The 24,712-nt window shown below is 43.5% G+C and overlaps 1 protein-coding gene across 3 annotated transcripts in view; it reads right to left on the bottom strand.

Moving 5' to 3' along the window:
- LOC126471424 (zinc finger CCCH-type with G patch domain-containing protein) overlaps nt 1-24,712 on the bottom strand; it is a 176,790-nt gene that overhangs the window by 126,693 nt on the left and 25,385 nt on the right. For 2 of the 3 annotated variants that reach the window (XM_050099564.1, XM_050099566.1), the window contains 2 exons: nt 23,672-23,842; nt 20,138-20,191 (listed from right to left, as the gene is read on the bottom strand). In XM_050099564.1, the coding sequence (XP_049955521.1) occupies nt 20,138-20,191; nt 23,672-23,842 (225 nt within the window). The remainder of the gene's footprint in view (nt 1-20,137; nt 20,192-23,671; nt 23,843-24,712) is intronic. The other variant, XM_050099565.1, reaches the window with a different exon arrangement.

Raw genomic sequence — 24,712 nt, 5'->3', positions numbered from 1 at the left:
AATTGCAATCAGTCATAGGGAAAATGAACTATTACATTCGGTTCATACCGAATGCTGCACAAATAGCAACTCCACTGCATCGCTTGCGTCGCAAGAATGTCCCCTTTGTTTGGACAGATGAGTGCCAAACAGCTTATCAAAAACTTAAAAGATACATTGCTCAGTGATCGATGCTTAGTTCACTTCGATCCTGAAAAACCAGTTGTATTGCAAGTTGATGCTTCCTCTTACGGAATCGGTACAGTGCATTTGCAAGAATTGGTGATAAAGACAGGCCAATTGCTTTCACATCAAAAGTGTTGTCCAAAGCTCAGTGTAACTATTCACAAATTGAAAAAGAGGCTTTGGCTATTGTGTATTGTGGTTGGTTGGTTAATTGGTTGGTTTAAAAGAGGGGAGAAGGGACCAAACTACGAGGTCATCAGTCCCTTGTTCCTAATAAAACAATGCCACATGTGTGAGAATAAAACAGACGAGACATATAACACAAAACGGAAAGAAAGGAAAGATCACAAGAAGGAAGGAAAGGCAACGAACACTAAAAGGAACAAAAGAAGAGAAGAAAACAACAGACAGATGCAAGAAACAGTTAGAAGAGAGTAAAACAAGGAAGCAGATGACAGTGGCTGGCCGACCACAAAAATAAAAAGGAAAAGCTAGCCACCTTGCAACACATTAAAACCTCCACTCTAAAAACACTAGTGTAGAGGTCACAGAGGGACAATGGATATGTGCTAAAATTCAGGTCAAATGATAAAACCCACCCTCACGGATGAAACGTAAAACCAAATCAGCCGATGAGGCGTTGTCTGCTAAAATCAATGATAATGAGTCTGGCAAACGAAGATGAAGTTGCAGGGCAGCCAAAGAAGGACAGAGCAGAAGAATATGTGCCACTGTCAACCGGGTGCCGCACCGACACTGAGGTGGGTCTTCACGGTGCAGGAGATAGCCGTGGGTCGCCCAGGCACGGCCAATGCGGAGCCGGCAGAGAACCATGGAGTCCCTGCGAGAGGCCCTCATCGAGGACTACCACACATTCATGGTCCCCCTTAATGGCTCGCAGTTTGTTGTGCGTACTGAAATTTTGCCATTCTGTCTCCCAAAGCTGATAAACCTTGCAGTGTAATAATGAATGCAGATCAGATGCACGGATGCCGATCTCCAGAATTGGTTTCCGTGTAGCCTGTTTGGCCAGCCTGTCAGCAAGTTCATTTCCTGGGATTCCAACGTGACCAGGGGTCCAGACAAACATCACTTAACGACTGGACCATTCCAGAGCATAGATGGACTCCTGGATGGACGCTACCAAAGGATGACAAGGGTAGCACTGGTTGATAGTCTTCAGGCTGCTCAATTAGTCAGTACACAAAAGGAAAGGCTCCCCAGGGCATGAACGGAGATATTGAAGTGCACGAGAAATGGTCACCAGCTCTGCAGTGAATACACTGTATCCATTGGGTAAGGAATGCTGTTCAATATGGCTGCCATGAACGTAGGCAAAGCCAACGTGACCATCAGCCATTGAGCAGTCGGTGTATGAGTGGGGTCTCCGGGGCCCGCTCTCCATTTTTATCCAAAACTTCCTGCACCGTACTTTCCGCGTCCAAGTTGGTGCCTCCCATAGTTCCATTCATATATACGAGAATGGAGTCCCACAGGGCTCTGTATTGAGTGTCTCTGTATTTTTAGTGTCTATTATCGGTCTAGCAGCACCTGTCAGGCCCTCCGTCTTATTTCTCTGTATGCAGATGACTTCTGCATTTCATAATGCTGCTCCAGTACTGGTGTTGCTGAGTCCCGGAACACGTCAAGAATCGAGAGGAAGTGACAACGGAGAGCATCAGAGCCATGTGAAAGGTCCAAATGAAGCTGCAGCCGAAGCGTACACCATGGAGGCGTACGTGAATGGACCACAAGTAGAGGTGGTAAAGGGAAGGACTCCAGTTCGGAGAGAAGGGACTGCACGCGAACCGCAATCGTTAGCCCTGACCTGGGCTGCCGCTGCGGGAGATGGACTGCCGCGGGTGGGAAAAGGAGACTGCAATTTGGATGTTCAGAAGAACTACAAATGTGTGCTGCATAACTGGTGAACAGTTGTGCACGTCTGATCTGCAAAGGAGGGATCCTAGCCTCCACCAGCACGTTGGTCACCAGAATCGTCCTAAAAGCTCCTGTCGTTAGTCGAACGCTGCAGTGGTGCACAGGGTCGAGTAAATGCAAAGCTGAGGGCACTGCTGAACCATAAACCACACTCCCATAGTCAATTCGGGACTGGTCAAGGGCTCTGTAGAGCTGCAGCAGTGTAGAGCGATCTCACCCCAATTGGTGTTGCTCAGGCAACAGAGGGCATTGAGGTGCTGCCAGCACTTCTACTTAAGCTGACGAAGATGAAGAAGCCAAGTCAATCGAGCGTTGAAAACCTGTCTTCAGAATCGATATGTCTCCACTACAGTGAGTGGATTATCATGAAGGTAAAGTTCTGGGTCCAGATGAATGGTACGACGCTGACAGAAGTGCATGACGCATGACTTTGCAGCTGAAAATTGGAAGCCGTAGGCTAGAGCCCATGACTGCAACTTGTGGATGGCTCCCTATAGGTGACATTCAGCAACAACAGTACTGGAGCAGCATTATGAAAAGCAGAAGTCGTCTGCATACAGAGAAGATGAGACAGAAGGTCCGAAGCCGCTGCTAGACCGATAACAGCCACTAAAAATAGAGAGACACTCAATACAGACCCCTGTGGGACTCCATTCTCCAGGATATGGATGGAACTATGGGAGGCACCAACTTGGACACGGAAAGTACGGAACGACAGGAAGTTTTGGATAAAGATCGAGAGCGGGCCCCAGAGACCCCACTCATACAATGTGGCAAGGATATAATGTCGCCAGGTGGTTTCGTATGCTTTACGTACGTCAAAAAAGATGGCAACCAGATGTTGGCATCTGGAAGAGGCTGTTCCAATGGCACAGTCGAGGGACACAAGATTATCAATGGTAGAGCGACCCTGGCAGAAGATGACCTGACATGGAGCCAGTAGGCCACGTGACTCCAGGACCCAATCCGACCGCCGACATACCATATGCTCCAGTACCTTACAAAGAACGCTGGTGAGGCTGATGGGCAGATAGCTATCCACATCAAGTAGGTTTTCACCGGGTTTGAGCACCGGAATGATGGTGCTCTCCCGCCATTGTGATGGAAAGACACCATCGCACCAGATCCAGTTGAAGATGACGAGGAGATGTCGCTTTAGTCAGATGAGAGATGTTTAATCATCTGGCTGTGGATCCAATCAGACCCAGGAGCTGTGACAGGGCAATGTGCAAGGGCATTGGAGCTCCCACTCTGTAAATGGAGCATTATAGGATTCACTGGGGCTTGTAGTAAATGAGAGGACGTTCCCTTCCAGCTGCCATTTGAGAGTGCAAAAGGCTGGGGGGTAATTCTCCAATGCAGAGGATCGAGCAAAGTGCTCAATTAAGTGCTCGGTAACAGCGTTTGCGTCGGTAGATAACACGCCATTTATGGTAACATCGGGAACACCTGTTGGGATCTGGTATGCAAAAAGGAGTTTGATCTTTGCCCAGACTTGGGAAGGTGACGTATGGCACCCAATGGTCGAGATTTATCTCTCCCAACACTCCTTCTTCCATCGTCTGATAAGTTGGTGAACGCGGGCACAGAGCCGTTTAAAGGCTATGAGGTGCTCCAGGGAAGGGTGCCGCTTATGCCGCAGTAGAGCTCACCGACACCCCTTAATTGCTTCAGCGACTTCCGGCGACCACCAAGGGACTGCCTTACGCCTTGGGCACCCTAAAGAGTGAGGGATCGCGTTTTCTGCCACAGAAACAATTGTTGTAGTTACCTGCTCAACCATCACATCAATGTTACTGTGTGGGGGAGATTCAACGGTGACTGCAGAGGTGAAAGTTTCCCAGTCCACCTTGTTTAAAGCCCATCTAGGCAGATATCCGTAGGCCTGATGCTGGGGCAGTGACAGGAAGATGGTCAAGTGGTCACTACCACACAGGTCATGATGTGCTCTCCAGTGGATAGATGGGAGAAGTCTTGGGCTGCAAATTGATAAATCAATGGTCGAGTAACCACCTTGAGTCACACTAAAAAGTGTGGCGGCCCCAGTATTTAAGAGGCAGACGTCAAACTGAAACAGTAAAATTTCGACATCTCTGCTTTGGCCAGTAAGCACAGTGCCACCCCACAAGGGGTTATGGGCATTCAAATCTCCCAAAAGTAGAAAAGGTTTAGGGAGTTGATCAATCAGTGCATCTAATACAGTCAGGGGTACTGCACTATCTGGAGGGAGATTTCATTGCAGACAGTTATTTTCTGTCATCCTTATTCTGACAGCCAAAGCTTCAAGAGGGGTTTGAAGGAGCACAGGTTCACTATAGACTGAGTTTAGGACATAAACACAAACTCCACCTGACACTTGATTATAGTCATTACGGTTCCTGTAATATCCCTTATTAGCCATGGAGGGCAGGGGTCCACATTGCCGGGAACCAGGTTTCCTGGAGGGCAATGCAGATTGCAGGTGTAAAGCTTAACAGTTGCCGTAGCTCAGCCTGGCAATGGAAAAAAATCACTGCAATTCCACTGGAGGATGACGTTGTCGTGAGACTGGGAAGACATGGAACATTCAATGAGGCAGTTTGCGCCTCAGAGTCACCTGCTGCCACCGACTTACTGCCTGAGCAGTCTATATCTAATGTGTGTGAGGGTCTGGCGAGATCTAGGTCCTCAGCGGATGCCAGAATCTCCACCCCATCCTCAGATGCAGAGACTGTAGGTAATGGTGGTATGGGTGCCACTGCAATTTCCTTGGTCTTAGGGGTCTTCCTTTTGGATTGCTCTTGCTGCTCCTTGGGTTCCCCTGGTTGGAAAGACTTCACTGGCTCAGTCTCCGGGACTGAGGATGAGCGTGAAGCCCTATGACCAGCTGCTTCTGAGCTCTTCAGTCACTGGCAGGTATCTTCTTTCCCACTAGCAGAAACCTGGGAAGGGAGGGACCCAAGGGACCCCTTCCCAGCGAGAGAAGCCAAAGAAGACCTATGCTTCTCTGGCTTAGAAGTGAGGACGGGCATCCCCGGTGGTTGGGGAGGTGTTGCTCCCAAAGTAGATGGTGCAGGAGCAACAGGGAGGGAAATGCCCCTCACCATCAAGGAGGCAGGTGTAGTCTTCCAGCTCTGAGAGGTGACTGGGGTTGGTGGAGCTGATGGTACCAGAACTGTTGCAGTGGCGGCATAAGATAATGTCATACATACAGGATGCAGGCGATCAAATTTTCTCTTCGCCTAAGTGTATGTCAGTCATTCCAGGGTCTTGAACTCCATGATTTTCCCTTCTTTCTGGAGAATCCTGCAGTCTGGCGAGCAAGTCGAATGGTGCTCTCCATGGTTGACACAGATGGGAGGTGGAGCACATGGAGTATTGGGATGTGATGAGCATCCACAATCTCGACATGTGACACTGGAAGTACAGCGGGAAGACATATGGCTGAACTTCCAGCACTTAAGGCACCACATCGGGGGAGGGATATAGGGCTTTACATCACAGTGGTAGACCATCACCTTGACATTCTTGGGCAATGTATCACCCTCGAAGGCCAAGATGAAGGCACCGGTGGCAACCTGATTATCCCTCGGACCCCGGTGGACATGCTGGACGAAATGTACACCTCGCCGCTCTAAATTGGCATGCAGCTCATCATCAGACTGCAAACGAAGGTCCCTGTGATATATGATACCCCCGACCATATTTAAGCTCTTATGGGGCGTGATGGTTACAGAAACGTCCCCCAGCTTGTCACAAGCGAGTAACATTCGTGACTGATCCCTGTGTGGTCAGGGCGCTACAACCAACAGGGTACATGACAGCCCCACCACAACGGACTGGCTACCGTGCTGGATATCAGGTGCAAAAAAGTCCATAGTCATCGTCGACGCAGATAGCAACACTGCATAGTGTATGGTGGAAAACGCACCCAGGAATGTGTCCTTGCCCAAGAGATGGAGAATGAGAGGGACTGAAATGCAACGACGAGAAAGTGGACTAAAGATCTCAATGCACGTTGGACATGATGCACCATGTAAGGCGCCCTACCCCAATTGGCTAGCTCTTCTGGAAAATTTTGAAAAATGGAGGTCAAACCCTACAGGGGACCATCACATAAAGGCCAAAATGTGTGAGCCTCCTTTTAGTCACCTCTTACGACATGCAGTAATACCTCGGGCCGATTCTAACCCCCCAGACCAATGGGGAGGGGGAGGGGGGGGGGGGGAGGTTGTGTATTGTGTCACCAAATTCCACCACTATTTGTATTGCAGAAAATTCTACTGCCTTTTCAGTCATTATTTCATCCATCAAAACCGGTTCCTGTATGAACTGCCCAAAAATTGCAAAGATGGACTTTGTTGTTGTCTCAATAGCAGTATGAGACTGTGTATCATCCAACGGCTCAACATGGTAATTCGAATGCACTTTCACATCTTCTGATTGGCCCTGATATAGACTTTGACACTTCTGCTGCATCTTGTTGTCACATCGATGCTCAGGATTCTGAATTACTTCAGTGTTTTCCACTGAACTACAGGAAAATTGCACATGCCACGGAAGCTGATTCAGAGTTGAACATTTGGCTAACATACATTCACACATCTTGGCCTCACTCACTGAATAGCATAAAGAACTCTGTTGTGCGCCAATACTTTGCATGTTGGCATAGCCCCACTGTACAGAACAATGTGATTCTCATTCAAAATGACAGCGGACAGTCACGTGTGTTGATCCCTATAGCTTTGCAAAAAGAAGTGTTGCAGTTACTTCACCAGCCTCTCCGGGGGACACAACCTTGACGAAGCACTGTCCATGCGGGTGGAGAGGCTTGCGTATCCGCGTGAAGCTGAGAGCTATGCTGAAGGTAGAGGACCTACTGCCGGAAAGGCCTCAACCGATGGATCAGACTAAGAGTGTCCCACAACGTCCCGTCTTCCCTATCCACTCCTAGTGCTACCCAATTCGCTTTCCCAACCCAAGGTGTGATGCGATCCACGTCGAGGGGTGTGTGGCACATGGGAAGATGTGTTGCACACGGAGCCTCAGGGATACCGGGTGACCTCCCTGAGTAAGTAGCCTTACACTGTGCGGGGTATTCGTGGTGTGGACCATGTAGATCCCCAAATCTTGTGGGACCAATAAGGACATGATTAAAGAAAATAAAGAAAAACAAACCGAGGGGAAAACTGAGACTTCAGACACCCAAACATCGGGGTCAGGACCACTCACTACTGAATCAGGGTCTACACCTGCGCCAGAAGTGGGAACTGTAACCAAGAAGTTGGACCAGATCAGGATTAAAGCCTTGTCTGGGGGTCATACGAGGAAACTACTCAGGGAACAGAGGAAAAAGGAAAAGAAAGAATGGCTTCCTAAAGACAAGTAGAGGGAATTAAAGGAACTTGAGCCTAAGACCCCCAAGAAAAAACTGTCTCCGGTTGAAGGGGATACACACATCCCCACAACGTCGAAGACAGGCAGCAAGAGGATAAGGGAGGAATCTAAGACTCCCTCCTCCCTGGAGGAGGGAGCCCAGAAAAAAACAAGGCAAGAAATAGGGAAACAGACCTATAGTACTGCAGTCTCAGTTTCTAAGATGACAGTTATCCAGGAAGGCTATCCACTGGTGGCCATCACCTCGCAGCAGGACGACTCTGTACAGATGGCCCTCTTTGAAAAGATTGGGGGGGGGGGGGGGGGGGGGACACACTGGTCCAGGACCCAATTTCAGGAGGTTCTATCTAGATCGTGGTGCCCTCATTTTTGTCTGTGAGAGGGTGTTCACAGTGGAATGGCTTAAGGACAAGGTGCCCATGATATCCCCGTGGGATGAGGCGAAGCTGCTGGTCAAGACAGCAGCGGAACTTCTTAAGACCACAAAGGTATCAATAGGGGTACCAAAGATCTTTAAGGATCTCTCTCCTAAGGCTCTGTTCGAGGAAATAGGGGCTCAGAACCCAAAAGTAACGATAGAAGAATGGAGAGTGATCAACCAGAAGGTTGTACCGGAAGGAAGAACCCTGGTGGTGGAGGTCGGCGAGAAGTCCCTGAACGTGATGCGAGAGCAAGACCTGAAATTGTTTTTAGGATTCTCGCAGGTCACCATCAGGGTTCTCAATGATCTCAAGGGCAATAATGGCAGCAAGACGGAGACTGGGGGTGCTGCAGATTAATCTGCAGCACAGTAAAGGGGCCTCTGCTGCCCTGAGCCACTGCCTGGGGGGGACAGGATGTAGACGTGGCCCTGATACAAGAACCCTACTTATATAAAGGGGGTGTATCGGGCCTCAGTGGCACTGGAGGTAAGCTGATTTATGCTAGAGATCTAAGAAACTCCAGAACATGCATCTATGTAAGAAATGGCATTTCTTTCATGCCTATGATGGATTTCCACTCCAGGGATCTAGTGACCATTACAATGCAGCAATGTCAGGAAGGTTTCACAAGGGAAATTATTTTGGCCTCAGCATACCTTCCTTACGAAGACAGCTCTCCTCCTCCTTTGGAAGTGAGGAGACTGGTAGAGACTTGCCATCGGCAAGGTGAGCAACTGCCGGTGGGATGCGACGCCAATGGCCACAACCTAGTTTGGGGCAGCAAGGACACCGACAGTAGAGGTGAGTACCTTCTTGAATTTCTTTTAGCTAACAACTTGGAGGTCCTGAATAGGAGCAGTGAACCTACAGTCAGGAATAGCAGAAGGGAAGAAGTAATTGACATAACTTTAGGTTCCATGATGATGGGCAGCTACGTCAAACAATGGCATGTGTTATTGGAGCCATCCCCATCGGGCCACATGTATATTAAATTCAAGGTTGAAATGGGAATCAGACAGACCATGACCTATACGAATCCCAGAAAAACTGACTGGGAGGCAAATAGGAGGGACCTTGGCTTAGGCTTATCCGAAATTAAAACCTCGATAAGGAATCCAGTAGAGTTTGAGGAAGTAGCAGAGGCTGTTACCTACACCATAGTGACCTCATATCAGGACAACTGCACAATCATAAAGAAGTGCACAAATAGGAGTGTGTCTTGGTGAATTAATAACTTGGAAATTCAAAGAAAACAGGTACGAGACTGTTTAAGACTGCGAGACGTGAAGGACAATGGGCTAAATATCGTGAAACCCTTGTCAACTACAACCTTGCAATCAGACAAGCAAAGAAGACATCCTGGAAGGCATACTGTGAGGAAGTGGAGAGCACGGCTGCTCAAGCCAGACTTCACAGAATCCTCAGAAGAGTACCAATCAATGGGGAATATTCAAAGACAGCACATGAGACGTTGGAACTGCTCCTCAAAACTCACTTTCCTCAATATGCTCTGCCAGACAACACAGACCAGAATGTGATCCCGGGGAGACAATGGTTCTCAGGCACTCGAAGAGAGGACTGGGAATCAGCCAAGGAATGTGTGGACTTTAATAAAATCCAATGGGCAGTGGGAACATTCCAACCATTCAAGTCACCTGGCCCAGATGGAATTTTTCCGGCTCTCCTGCAACAGGCAGGAGAGAATCTCATGAGAGTCCTATGCAGGTTATTCAGGGTTAGACTAGCAGTAGGAATCATTCCTAATGTTTGGAGGGCAGTGAAGGTTGTCTTAATTCCAAAGCTAGGGAGAATTTATCATAGCAAGGCCAAGGATATGAGACCAATCAGTCTGTCCTCTTCCATTCTCAAAACCCTGGAAAAACTGGTTAATGTATACGTTGGGGAGAGGAGGCTAATTGGGGTCCCTCTACATTCAAACTAACATGCATATCAACCAGGTAAATCATGTGAGACAGCTCTCCACCAACTCACTGGGAGGGTGTGGAAAGCACTTCACTTCCAAGAAATAGCCCTCTGCATCTTCCTGGATATCGAGGGGGCCTTCAATAACACGACCTTCGGCTCTATGGTAAGGGCAGCAGAGGTGCATGACCGAGGGACCACTATATGTAGGTGGACCAGGGCCATGCTTAGTGGAAGGAAGGTAGAGGCTACCGTGGTGAATGAAAAGATGGTAATTAACACTACTAGAGGCTGCTCACAAGGAGGAGTTCTGTCCCCTTTATTGTGGAATCTAGTGGTGAATGACCTCATTGAGGAGGGCAATGAAGGCTGTCTTAATTCCAAAGCCAGGGAGAATTTATCATAGCAAGGCCAAGGATATGAGACCAATCAGTCTGTCCTCTTCCATTCTCAAAACATTGGAAAAACTGGTTAATGTATACACTGGGGAGAGGAGGCTAATTAGGGCCCCTCTACATTCAAACCAACATTCCAGACAATGCTTCTGTCAAGGTTACACAGATGACTTTGTCATAGTAATACTTGGCAAATTTACTGACAGTTAGAAATATGGCACAAGGATGATTGGACATGGTGCAAAATTGGTGCATTAAACAGCATCTGAGGGTTAATCCTAAGAAGACTGTTGTGGTACCATTTACCAAGAGGCAAATCCAACACTCAAGTTGGAATCTAAAACTCTTCAATGAAACTCTACCTGTTAAGGGAATAGTGAAATATCTAGGGGTAACCTTAGATGAGAAACTAACGTGGACCCCTCACATTAAGAGTATCTGCTCCAAGTCAAAAAGTACTCTAGTGAGTACCAGAAGGGCTTCTGGTAAAAACTGGGGCCTAAGCCCCAGAGGTATGCACTAGATATACACCACAGTGGTTAGACTTAGGATTTCCTATGGGGCTGTAGTGCGGTGGAAGAGCAGGTTGCAGCTAAGGAGCTTGCTAAGGTGCATAGATTGGCCTGCTGAGCCATAACAGGCAGAATTACCTGCACACCAACTGCTGGGATGGAAGCCATGCTGGACATGCCTCCACTACACCTTTGGGTCAAGATGGAGGCAGGAACTGGGGCATACAGACTTAAAACTGGCAAAAACTGGATCTCATTGGGATATCCAGATTCACACACTAACATAGTGAGTGAGGCAAACATAGGAATGGCTGGGGAAATGCCTGCTGACTATATAATAACTCCCAACTGCTTCAACAAGCCTTACAATATAATAACTGGAAGCAGGGAGCAGTGGGAAAAAACAGTTTGACACCATATGGGGACATTGTTTGGTTCACCGATGGGTCAAAATCAGACCAAGGTGTTGGGGCAGGAGTATAGGAGGTTCATCCAAGACTGGAGGGCATCATCTCTCTAGGAAAACTGGCCTCTGTATTCCAAGCTGGAATTACTGCAATCAGGGCATGTGTGGAGGAGAATATGCACAGGTGCTACAATGACCGTAGAATCTGCATCTATTCAGACAGTCAGGCAACCCTGAAATCACTGGCAGCTCCTGCAACAAGATCTAAGATTGTTGCAGAATGCCACAGGGCTCTGGTGGAGGTAGGGGGAAGCAATAGGGTAAACCTAGTGTGGGTCCCTGGCCACTAAGGGATCTGTGGCAATGAACAAGTCAACAGATTGGCCAGGATAGAGGCAATGAGTCCATTTATTGAACCGGAACCTGTCCTGAAAATCACCAAGGCTATGATCAAACTAGAAATACGGAACTGACTCAGGAAACAGCAAATAGAATATTGGACCAAGGTCCATAAAAAAAACATGGTAAGGTAATGATGCCCACACCATGTTTTAAAAGAAGCTCTGTAATCCTGGAATTGAACAGGAAAGAGGTCAAACTCATGACTGGACTGATCTTGCCATGGGAATTTCAAAAAACACCTACACACAATGAGTATAATGGAAGAAGACTCTAAATGTAGGATCTGTGATGAGGGTGAAGAAACTGCATCACACCTAATCTTCGAATGCATGGCACTAGAGAGCAAAAGATACAGAATCTTCAGGACAACTAGACCTGAAGAAATACTGTCTAACAAAAAACTGGTAAAGGGACTCCTTGCATTATTTAAGGGCATTGGTTGGCTTTACTAGATATACAGGAAGCAATACCGCACAATAAACTCGGTTTCGGTGCGGGCAGTGGCGGGTTAGACTTAAGCTGTTTTAGCTTCCCTGTCAAAATCAAATCAAATCAAATCAACTTCGCCAAGGACACTGGGGGATTGTTCATACGAAACAGTTAGCACGTCGACACTGTACTTGGCAGGATATGGACGCCCAAATAGAACAGACGACATCACAGTGTCACGCACGTGCAGAAAATCAGTCCGCTCCGCCACAAAAATTCTCTACTTGGCCTCAATCGCAATCGCCATGGCAATGTGTGCACACAGACTTTGCGGGACCTTTTTGGAATACTCATTGGTTGATTGTGGTTGACTCATATAGCAAGTTTCCTTTTGCTGTGCCAATGAACTCGACAACGTCACATAGCACAATTTAGGTGTTGTCATCAATTTTTTACCTAGAAGGTTTACCTGAAATAATAGTGTCAGACAACGGCCCTCAGTTCACATCAAATGAATTTGAAACATTCTGTGAACGCAATGGCATACAGTGTCTAACTAGTGCACCATTCCATCTACAGTCAAACAGCAAAGCGGAACATTCTGTCAGAACCTTCAAGCAGCAGATAGCCAAACTTCGCTCCGCACACACCTGGGATCAAGCACTGCAACTGCATCTCGCCTCATATCGTTCACACCCATGAGATGGACCATCTCCAGCGGAATTGCTTCACGGCTGCCGCCATCGGACACTTCTCCACCCTCCTCAGCATCCGGCGGCAAAGGAAGGCTGCAAGTATCGCTTTGCACTGCATGATATTGTCTTTTACGGGGTTTTTAGTAGCAGCAAACAGTGGAGGTGAGGCAAGATCATCTGTTGACTTGGCACTTGCATGTATCTTCTTTCAGGTCCAGTTGGTTTGCAGCACCGCCATCAAAATCAGCTTCGCCTCTGTCATGTACACAATGATCTTTCAGTCTCTCTTCCCCCAGATTCAGGGGTCAAGAGTGCAGTGCAGCTACAGCAGCCGAGAGAGAGGTGCAATCACGACATAGTGGGATGACGTCATGGAAACGGAGCTTTCACCTCTTCTGCTTCCTCTCATCCTACTGATGCGAGCTGAACACGCACACACTGCAGCAGTCGCCACCTTCTTCATCTGGTTCACGGCAGCAGGAGGTGGATGCATACCCTTCTGGTCGTTTTCCGGGGGCCGTTTCCACCAGAGCGCACACCAGATAGCAGGGTACGGCCAGATGTTTTATGTACCCTGCAGCCACAGCCTCCGGCCTGATGTTGCACCCACACTCCTGCATCTATTGCCGTGGTCGCACTCCCTACACAATGATGGTACATCGTTTTGAGGGGGAGAAATGTTCTGGCCTAACCACAAGCACCGGAACAAAGAGGAAGAACGGAAGACCAAAGAAGGCAGTGAGGCGATGTCAGCCAATAGCCTGCTGACAAGGACCACACCACGACAGCAGCGACCTCTGCAAGAAGTGAATATAAGCGCCGCTCCTGCCAGCCTCCGCCGGACATTAGTCGACAGATTCACAGAGTATTAGCACAGCCTACCAGAGACTGCTAAGAGAACAGTTATTAGTGATCCACAAGCTGTGTGTCAAACATGCAGGAGCATTTCATATAACCAAGGACTCTCAATTATATTGCTGTCACCCACCACTTGCGACAACATGTAGTACATTCAAGTTAAGTACTGTCAAATCTGCTTTATTGGAATAAAACTATTAATGTTATTTGCTTGAATTGTTGTATAGCATTCCAAGAACGCAGCATCCTTTACACACCATATATAAGACGAGTGAGCAAGACCCCACAGATAAAGATTATTGGATAAAGTAAATTTCATTTTGACTTTATCCATTTATCTACCCCCATGAGTAGTGTGAACAAATTAGTAAAAATTTAAAGTATAGAAGCGGTGTACTTAAAAAACCTCCCAGAAAAACTTGCTTTTTGGCATGTAAAATCCAAACAAAGCAAGACTTTTTCAAACAGTTAAAACTTATCTTATAGCAATATCCAATAACCAGTGGACCAAATCTGAATTGCTCTAGTCCAGAGTTATTTAAGGATGACTGTTTCTTGCACATAAAATCTGAACGAGGGTGACCATTTCTGTAAAAAAAATCGGAATGGTGCACACAAAAATGGTGCTATTAGCTGAACATTAATTTCAGCACAATTAAAATCTTTTGGAAAACGAAGTAATTGATTCGCACAATTTGCCTAGGCGCCAACTTCGCTTTTGCTGTTCAAATGTTGTTTAATATACTGTAACTTAGGTACTGAGAGACAGATATTCGAATGGCTGTACAAATGGCTGCTGGTCTGGGTTAAATCAAAAACTTTTTATCCCATGTTCCTAGCTGAAATAGGAACCAAGATCAAAGATCGCCATCCCCAAAAACAATTTTGCACGTGTCCTTTTCATAGATATTTGGTGCAGTGCTTCCAATACACAGCCCACCATATGTTGTATGACAGGGGGCACCTTATACCACTACTAGTCATTGTCTTTTCTGTTCCACTCACAAATGGAGTGAGGGGAAAAATTACATCTCCTTATGAGCCCTAATTTCTCTTATCTTATCCTTTGGATTCCTACATGAGATATACATTGCAGAAGTAGAATCATTTTGCAGTCAGTCACAAAGCTGGTTCTCTAAATTTCCTGAATATTGTTTCATGAAGAAAATGTCATCCTCCCTCCAGGGATTCCCACTTGAGTTCATGAAGCACCTCTGTAGTACAAGCTTGTTCATCGAACCTACCAGTAACAAATCTAGCAGCTCCTAAATTTCTTTGATGTCTTCCTTCAATCTGTCATGGTGGATGTTTCAGACACTGTAACGGTACTCAAAAATGGGATGAACTAGTGTCATGTACAAATTCTCCTTCATAAATGAGATACACTTTCATAAAATTGTCCCAATAAACCGAAGCTGATCATTTGCCTTCCCTACTACTGAATTACGTGCCCATTCCATTTCATATACTGAATTACGTGCTCATTCCATTTCATATTGCTCTGCATTGTTATACCTACATATTTATTTGATTTGACTGTATCAAGCAGCACACTTCTGCTGCTGCTACACCAACTACATATTTGTCTAAGTCATCTTGTATTCTCCTATAGTCAGCCAAAGACTACACCTTCCCATACATCACAGAATCACCAGCAAACAGCTGCAGACTGCTTGCTTACCCCGCCTGTCAGACATCTATGTATATAGAGAATAACAGCAGTCGTACCACACTTCTTTGGGGCACTCAGGATTGTACCCTTGTCTCTGATGAACAATCACTATCCAAGACATCATCTAAGGTTCCATTACTTACAAAGTCTTCAAGCCACTCACAGATCTGAGAACCTGTTCCATACACTCAGGCCTTTGTTAATAGTCTACAATAGGTCATTGTGTCAAACACATCCTGGAAATCTAGGAATATGGAATCAGCATGTTACCTTTCATCCATGGTTCCTGGAAATTGTGTGAGAAAAGGGGCAAGCTGAACCACAGATGAGTAATACTTTCTTGATCCTTGCTGATTTGTGGATGGAAGCTTGATGCAATCTTATAATACGCTCAAGAATTCTGCAGCAAACCAAAGTTTTTAAGGATATTGGTCTGTAGTTTTGCGGATCCAATCTTTCACACTACTTTTACACAGGAGTCACCTGTGCTTATGTCCACTCGTTTGGAACTTTGCACTGAGCAAGAGATTCACAATAAATGTGAGGTAGGTAAGGGGTCAATACGGCATTCCTATTTTTATGTACTCAATACTATCATCTTTGCAATCGTCAAATAACGGTGTATCTACATGATCCTCCTGTGTGGATTTTTAATGCAAAATCTGAAACTTCAGCTTTCCTTTTGCTGTCTTCTTTTGCCACATACAAGGTGCGTTCCACAAGTAGTGTGACCAAATTCATAAAAAATCATTCACTGAATATATTCATACAAATAATCAAAAATTTTCAAAATAGCACTCTCTTGCATTGATACACTTCTGGACGCGGTGTTTCCATGCCTGGAAGGCATCCTGGAATGCCTTTTCCGGAATGTCCTTTAGAGCTGATGTAACATGCGCCTGGATGCTTTCAATAGCGTCCCAATGTTTCCTTTCATGACTCCTTTTAACCAAGGAAACAAAAAAATGTCAGTGGGAGCCAGGTCAGGACAGTAGGGAGGCTGGGGAGCCAATGGGGTCTTGGTCCTGGCCAGGAAGTCATTGACAATAAAGGCTCTGTGACTTGCATTCTCGTGGTGAACTTTCCACGTGTCCTTGATATAGCTTCGGCAGTGCGAGACCCTCCTTTTCAGTCTTTTGAGCACTTCCAAGTAGAAAGCTGAGTTCACTGTAGTCCCGGTAGGTATGAATTTGTGGTGGACAATGCCTCTGACGTCAAAGAAGACAATCAGTATGGTTTTGATCCTGGACTTACTCATGAGTGCCTTCTTGGGACGGGACAACGATGGGGTGTGCCACTCTGAACTCTCCCTTTTTGTCTCAGGGTCGTACTTAAAAATCCACGACTCATTACCAGTGATAACTGAGTTTAAAAAATGAGGATCATTTTCACACATTTCCAACATTTCTCAGCACTGAAGCACTCGCATGTGCTTGTGTTCCTCGGTCAACACTTTTGGGATGAGTTTGGCACACACCTTTCTCATGTTCAAATCTTCGGTCACAATGCAGAAAATGGTTGTTTTTGACATGTTTAGAATTTGTGCTATTAATTGAAGGCTCAGCCATCTGTCAGAGTTCAAACAATTGTGCACATGCGTCACATTTTCGTCGACTCGTGCAGTTGATGGCCGTCCACTGAGAGGTTCGTCGGTGATCTCCTCTCTGCCCTCCATGAATGACTTGTGCCATCGGAAAACTTGTGATTTGGACAAGCATCATTTCCAAAGGTATGCTGAAGTAATGGAAATGTTTCAGTGGTGGACTTCCCAAGTTTAACGCAAAATTTGATAGCATACCGTTGCTCTACAGAATGATCCATTGTGCCATGTTACATAAGCTCAAACGGAGTTGACGGAAACGCATGTCCTGACTCTCCGGCAGCTTGTAGCCGAATGAGACAAAGAGCGTTTTGAAGCTAACATCCCCCTCCACTTAGCCCAGCTGGTTACAACAAGCTGTGGTGTACCATCGCATCAGAAAAAAATTGGTTGTATTACTTATGGAATGCACTCTGTAGACTGGTCAAGGAATGACTGGATAGAAGTCTTTGACTTGATAGCGATTTTACATAGGACCAGAATTTCCGTTGGTCCTCAGCAAGATCTCCTGCTAACACAGTATATATGAATGATGATGGATGTAGTTGTATGTTTCATGTATCGATTTTGTTATAGATCCAGGAATTCCTAACTTTTGCCTGTCAACACTTGTGTGTTCATTTTTTAAGTGAAAATACAACTATCTCTGTTTCCTCAGCATTTTGTTATTAAATCGTGGTGGATCTTTCCCATCCTTAATGCACTTAAATACTTCTTCCATTAAGGATATCCATGGTGATAGTTCGATCTCAGAAATTTTTCCTTCCTAGGGAAAGAAAAAGTCAACCTTCCAGTTCCAACGTAACTACATGTGCACATCTCCATAAACCTCAAAAAGCAATCACTGTAACAAAACAGCTGCATGACAAAACAGAATCAACCAAATCAACCTTTAAATCCAAATAATTGGTAACAATTGTCCAGCACTAATTTAAAGCATTATATTGAGTTATACTTCTTTTCATTTGCGGAAGGGGTGTTGCTTTGTATGGTGTGGCTGCTGATCGGTACTTCCCAGCTAAAGTAGGAATTTGTTCTAATTGGAACTATTGCTAAGCTATGCAATCTAACAGTATGTGGCACTCATTTGCAGTCATAGAACATCCTTCATTTAATTAATTTAATAACCACTACAGCAAATAAGTACCACATTTGATCATTAACGTCTCAGCCTCAACAGACCAGTACGGTGCGAGAGTGATGCCAGCAGTTAATAAAGAGATCTGTCAATTTTTCCATAGTCAACAATGAGTTTAAGTGAGTAGTGATGCCTGAATGTGATTTATTTAGAATTTTGTGTATAGTGAGGTGTCAACGCATACTGAATAGAGTGAAAAAAAGGACTGATATTCGTAAATTTTTTGTACTTTATAAATGAATGCTAACCAAAAATGGAAGTAAGGGATTTAAAAAAATATACATCTGTGATGAAATATCACTAGAAAAGGGTGAGTTGATCTGAAATATATCTATTAAAAATCTGAGTAATTGTACTGACAGAGAAAATACAGAACTAGCCAGTGCCTCTGCTGGTTTTAAGTGCTCTGACGGAAAGGATCGTAGTCTCCTGTCCAGATTTTCTGGTGTTGGAAACTGCATCAGAAAAAAAAAGAGGTTGACAATTCCCTAAAGCATAAAATTTTATTCAGTCTACCGGCAACCAGACAAGAACTATAACTTCATGAATGACATAGATGGTGAAAAGGAAAAATTTTGTTTGGACTGGCTGTCATTATATCTACAGTTTGTTTCATTCTAAAGCATTTAGAGGTGCACTTAGTAAGTTGTGTGTGTTTTTCCTGCCATGTACAACAAATGGCAACACAATGCATTAATATGCCATCCATTCACCAATTTCAAAAATTTTAATTCTAAATGGCATAAAGATGCAGCTGAAAAGTCAAGTAATTTTGTTGATATTGTAACAAAACACAATAAGAGTGTAGAAGAACTCCTCAATGAGAATTTTGCAAAATTATTACAAACTAATCACACTAAGTTGTATTTCTTGACTTGCCTTCAAAAGGGAAAACCAACTGAAATGCCATTTTTGATGATTTACAGCTGTTTAGAGGTGATAAAATAAGGAAACATTTTGAAAGAGCTCTAAAAATGCCACCAATAGTTCTTTTCAAACCCAAAATTATTTATATTCTGAAATAAAATGTACAGTTTTATGTTAGGCATTATTCTATAGGTTGTGCATGAGCAGGAATACGATGTAAAATCCACAGATCTTGATGTAAAAATCAATGCTGAAGCTTATGGTTCAAAAGTGCAAAATATGGGAAATGTTCTCCATACGAAATTTTTAATGGGAGGAAAACAAATAACTGAGAGAATATGACTTACAATGATACTGACCAAAAATAATGTAAATGGCAAGGAAATGTAAAAAAATGGGAATGTAAAAACAGATTTTACTACAGTTTTACTGTTAGCTTGTTTATGTTTATAACATTGTCCAGATGCTAAAAGTGCACTGCACAAACCAATGGGAGAAAATGATGAACAGATGACAAGTTTTCAAAATTTCTAAATCACATTTATGGGGAAAACATTTTACCCCTACTGATACAAAAACCTGTGGGTGCCTCTGGACCCACACATTTGACAAAACGGTATGAAACACCGAGTACAAACATTGCATTTTCAGAGCTTGTTTTCTGACTTATCTGCATTACATTGATATTGTATTTTGTTGTATCCTTCTACAATAACGTGCACTGGAAATATCCTGAGCTGCCAAGAAACTCACTGCAATGAAAGTGATTGCTGAAATTAACTGATATCTACAGATGACGGTGTCAATGAAAACCAAATGATAGGACCTGCATAAACAAAACACCTATGGAAGAGCTATTCTGCCAAACCCAATGGAGACCAATAGAATACAATGCAGAAACTTTAATGGTGCATGGAGTACAGCATACTGACCAATGTAAACATAGGATGTGGTCTGCCAAGTCCACTTTTACATTCTTCCTTTCAGCTGTGAAACATGAATTTAGTATGACAATGTTCACTCAGTGAAACATATATTGTTCCTGCACAGTAAACTTAATCTCCCAAAATAATAATGCTCCTATTTGCAAGACTGGAAAGGTTGAAGCTTGATTTGATGCGTGTGAACATGAAATAACATGTCTTATTTAGTACCCGCAACAGTTAAATGTGAATATCATAGAGCTACTGCAGTCTGCATTGGAAAAATACTTAATCCCCAGGAGGATTTTAACTGCTTCTAATGTTAAACATGATCCTAAGCCATATTAGTTGGGTGTTCATATTAGTGCGATAATAGTGGCAAATGATTAAGTTTTGCAATAGGAAGTCAAACATACCTTAATTTCATTAAATGTTGTTTCAGATGAGTTCTGACTGGAACTGTTCCAATCCTGAAATGAAAGTTTTGTGGTTCAGATAAACTCTTTAACAAACAAATTTTACACAATTATTTAAGATCACAGGACAAACAATTAGTCATCCCAGTGCGCACACTCTGACGAATCGTCAAGCCTTTAGAGATGGCGCAGTGATCGAGTCACATGCTCAACAGCACATGCACTGCCTTTACATGAACATGAGGCAAAAGCAATCAGTGAGGCATTTATGTTTCAGGCACACATTGTACATAAACATGGGTAAATGTAAGGATGTGGCAAGAGAGATAAAAAGAACTGAATGTGTTTGGCCATGCCCATGACCGTATGGTGTGTGAAGTTACTGGATCTGTTGGTGTTATGTGGTGGACTGGCCACAAAATATGAAATCAGAATTGTGGCCGGAACAAGATCTTGACTGAAAGGGACTAGAGAAGTGTTTCACGGCTTGTGAGTCAAAATTGCTTCCAAACCCGACAACAATTGCTGCAGGCAATGATGCAAAGTCCCTCCCCAACAGTTAGCAAGACAACATTGTGACAGGGACCCCACACAATAAACATTTGGAATTTGTCACCTAGCAAGATGCCATTGCTAACACAGGCACATAAAGTTGACAACAGTGAAGTTTCTAGAATGAGATTTTCACTCTGCAGCAGAGTGTGCACTGATATGAAACTTCCTGGCAGATTAAAATTGTGTGCAAGACCGAGACTCGAACTCCAGACCTTTGCCTTTCGCAGGCAAGTGCTCTACCATCTGAGCTACCCAAGCACGATTCACACCCCATCCTCACAGCTTTACTTCTTGCCCATGAAAGGCAAAGGTCCCGAGTTCGAGTCTCCGTCTGGCACACAGTTTTAATCTGCCAGGAAGTTTCAACAGTGAAGTTCATTGTGGGCGAGAAGAATACGTGACTCGTTTTTTTTTAACACTCTCCCACCCTATTACATCTCGATTTGCCTGTAAAATCTCCTGACTTCTGTGTGACATGTTTGAACAGCAGATAAAATGCGGACATTAGCGTCTACGTCTACATCTACATCTACATCCATACTCTGCAAGCCACCTGACGGTGTGTGGCGGAGGGTACCCTGAGTACCTCTATCGGTTCTCCCTTCTATTCCAGTCTCATATTGTTCGTGGAAAGAAGGATGATTGTTGGTATGCTTCTGTGTGGGCTCTAATCTCTCTGATTTTATCCTCATGGTCTCTTCGCGAGATATACGTAGGAGGGAGCAATATACTGCTTGACTGACTCTTCGGTGAAGGTATGTTCTCGAAACTTTAACAAAAGCCCGTACCGAGCTACTGAGCGTCTCTCCTGCAGAGTCTTCCACTGGAGTTTATCTATCATCTCTGTAACACTTTCGCGATTACTAAATGATCGTGTAACGAACACCGCAATTTGTGGGAATAGCATGATCATATCCTCAGAGAGTGGCTTAACCTGGGCAGAAAGTGCCTGCACAACCACGTGAATGCACTTCCAAAATGAATCCAGGTGGTTGTCAATCCTGGGGCAGAATTATATGGTATTATCTGATGCTTGAATGGATTACTCTAGAGGTGACTAATTTTTTGATCAGTGTGCTTATTACTGTAGTAAACTGATAATACAAAGCAGCCTGCTATAATACAAAATAAACAATAACATTTGTGCAGAAACTGAAGGACAATACAGAGATATACAGTTAAGCTCCCTTCATGAATCACTTAACTCAATACAACTTTCTTAATTTTTTATAGATTATGACTACTTTGAAATTCATAAATATTCTCCCTCACTGCATTTAAACGACAATTGAAATGTTTAAAGTGCAATCGATATTTTCCTCCTGTAACCAGGAAATATTTTATGAAAGTTAGACTTCAGAAACCACAAACAGTTTAATCCATGCTGATTAGGATAACACCACAATGCATAAAAATATCATGTCTGTAAACTTGAAAAGAACATATTGTACGGGTCTTTAGTTTTGTAGTTATGAAATAAATTTTAAAATTTTGTGATTCTGTTTCAGATGGCACACACATCATTGTAACAAAAGTGGAGCAACTGAAACTACAGATGTGGTCTCATAACAGTAAAGCTGTCCTCAACCTGAAAGGTGGTTTGAACAGCAAAGTACTATAATACGCAAAGTTTTATTGAAACTGCTATGATCTTGCCTCCTCCTGGCATGTCAGCTGGCTTAACCAGCTAGTTATAAAGGGATGTATGATATAATATGGACACTGAATGATAAAGCAGTTCAGCATTTTATACATATAAAAATCAATGCCTGATGTGGAACAAGCAATAATTGTCAGAATTGTCAGATAAATTCTGTAACCGACTGAGGATCAAACCCCATACTTTTGGATCCGTAGTCCAATAATTAGGCACTTGGTCACTAAGCCACACTGAAAATGGAAATAAGAGTAGGATTCAACATCTTGTTGACAGTGACGCCATTTGAAATTGAGTATATAATCCTACAGTACAAAGGTGAGGAAGAAAATCACTCAAGTCTTTTTCAAAGGAACCACTCCAAAATTCATCTTAATCAATTTGTAGAAACATGGAAACTGTAATCTGGAAGGTCAGCTGGAGATTTGAACCCTGATCCTCATAATATGAGTTCAATGTCTTGTCAACATATCATCTCACTTTGTGCAGGAAGGAAAGGTGATCTGAAAGTGAGAAAGAACAAACTGAATAGATGAATGTATGAGGAAAAAGTAAGAAAGTGTGATAAAGATAGATGACTATGAGAAAAAAGGAGCAGGGGAGAGACTGAATAATGTGAATGGTGTGGAAATTGTCAGTAATAAAAGAACAGTGTCCTTATACAGAAAATTGGGAGTGGGAGACGTACTGTAAGCTGAACAAAGAAACTGAACAAGGACATGCAAAAATGAAGAAAATTAAGGAAGGGAAGAATTTTACACTTTAATGTCCTACTGACAACAAGGTCATTGGGAACAGAACTGAAGTTCAGATTAGGGAAGGCTGTAGGACAGGAATTAAGTGTGTCTTTCTCAAAGGTACAATCCCAGTATTTGCATTAGTGATGCAAAACCTAAATCTGGGTGGCTGAAAAAGGATTTGAACCATCATCCTCCTGCCTGAGTCCAGCATCTTGGCTTAACAAACATTACCTCAGGTTCAGAGGGTGGTTAATGTATTAAATGTAATTTAAATGTTTTTAAATAATTCAAATTCTCACCCAAAATGTTTTATTGAGAGTAATTATGATGAACTATTTATTATTGTCTGATCATCATCATTACAGTTCTCATGTTTTATTCATCATTTTTATTCCCAATTTGTGGTTTCTTTAATGGTCAGTCATCATAGCTCTTATACAATCAGGTTTTGAATTATCCGCTCAGTCCTTTACAGTTGTACGCTAAAAATCATTTCTCTCTCTCTCTCTCTCTCTCTCTCTCTCTCTCTCTCTCTCTCTCTCTCTCTCTCCCTCTGCTCCATTACAAGGAAATTCTTCTTACCTCATTTTCACTGTTATCATTTTGAACTGTATCACTACTTTTATTTCTGAGTTGAGTCATGTTTTCTTTAGTCAATGCGATAAGATGAGTCATCTGTTCTTGCAGTACGAGCAAACTGTCTTGATCTGATAATGACCCAGTAGTTGCCACTGCAAGTTGTATTTGTGCCAACTGAAAAAAAAAGGAAGAAACATTAGTAAATCAGGCTGATAGCCTGCCCATAAAAAAGGCCTTAATTCTTAACATACATCATCACACAGAATCTACTTGCAGCTTCTAACAAAGACTAAAATCATTTATTTACCTAGTGGAGCTATGTTACTGAAGCTATTACATTGTAAAAATTACCCATTGTTTTACATTCCTATTTTTCTGGGGGCAGAGATTCAGAAAGTTCAACAGTCTCAATGTGGAAACTTTGACATGTACATTCATTATTACATTTGACAAAAGGGTAAAATTGAAATGGCTCTTACAATGAATATTTCCATTATCTGCTTGCTGCACTGTATACTGTAATAAAGTTTTATAGTTAATAGGGCTATAGTTAATGAATTACTTGTATGGCACATTTTGTTTCTATCAACAATATTTGAAACCAGGAGTATTCTTACAAGATGCATACGGATACAGCTTCTGTAATTCATCACTGACCAGGTCAAGAGCCCACCATCCATGTTCTCTTTTAAAAGATATGCCCTGATAAGTGATCCATAATGTTCACAATTATCTCTGTTTGACTCAGAGTACATCACTGTTGGTGGTTCAAAGTGCAGCATCTTAATAAAACTTCTGGTTACTGCCTACTGCCCTTCAAATTCTCTTCTTTACAAAGCTGTGTGCACCTTCATGATGGTATCCATCACAAAACTCGGGAGAGCACTCCTATATAAATCATATCTAAGTAATATTATCACACACTAATGACTTTAGTATAATGAATTTTTCAGTTGTCAGGAATGAGCTCAAAGAAATAGTGCATACTGGTGAGGAAAAAATTGTACTTCTGTTTCCGCTACACATTTTGGGCAGTCTAATCAT

Source organism: Schistocerca serialis, chromosome 3, assembly GCF_023864345.2.
Source record: "Schistocerca serialis cubense isolate TAMUIC-IGC-003099 chromosome 3, iqSchSeri2.2, whole genome shotgun sequence".
In the NCBI taxonomy this organism is placed as follows: Eukaryota; Metazoa; Arthropoda; class Insecta; order Orthoptera; family Acrididae; genus Schistocerca; species Schistocerca serialis.
This window is presented reverse-complemented; position numbering and strand designations above follow the sequence as displayed.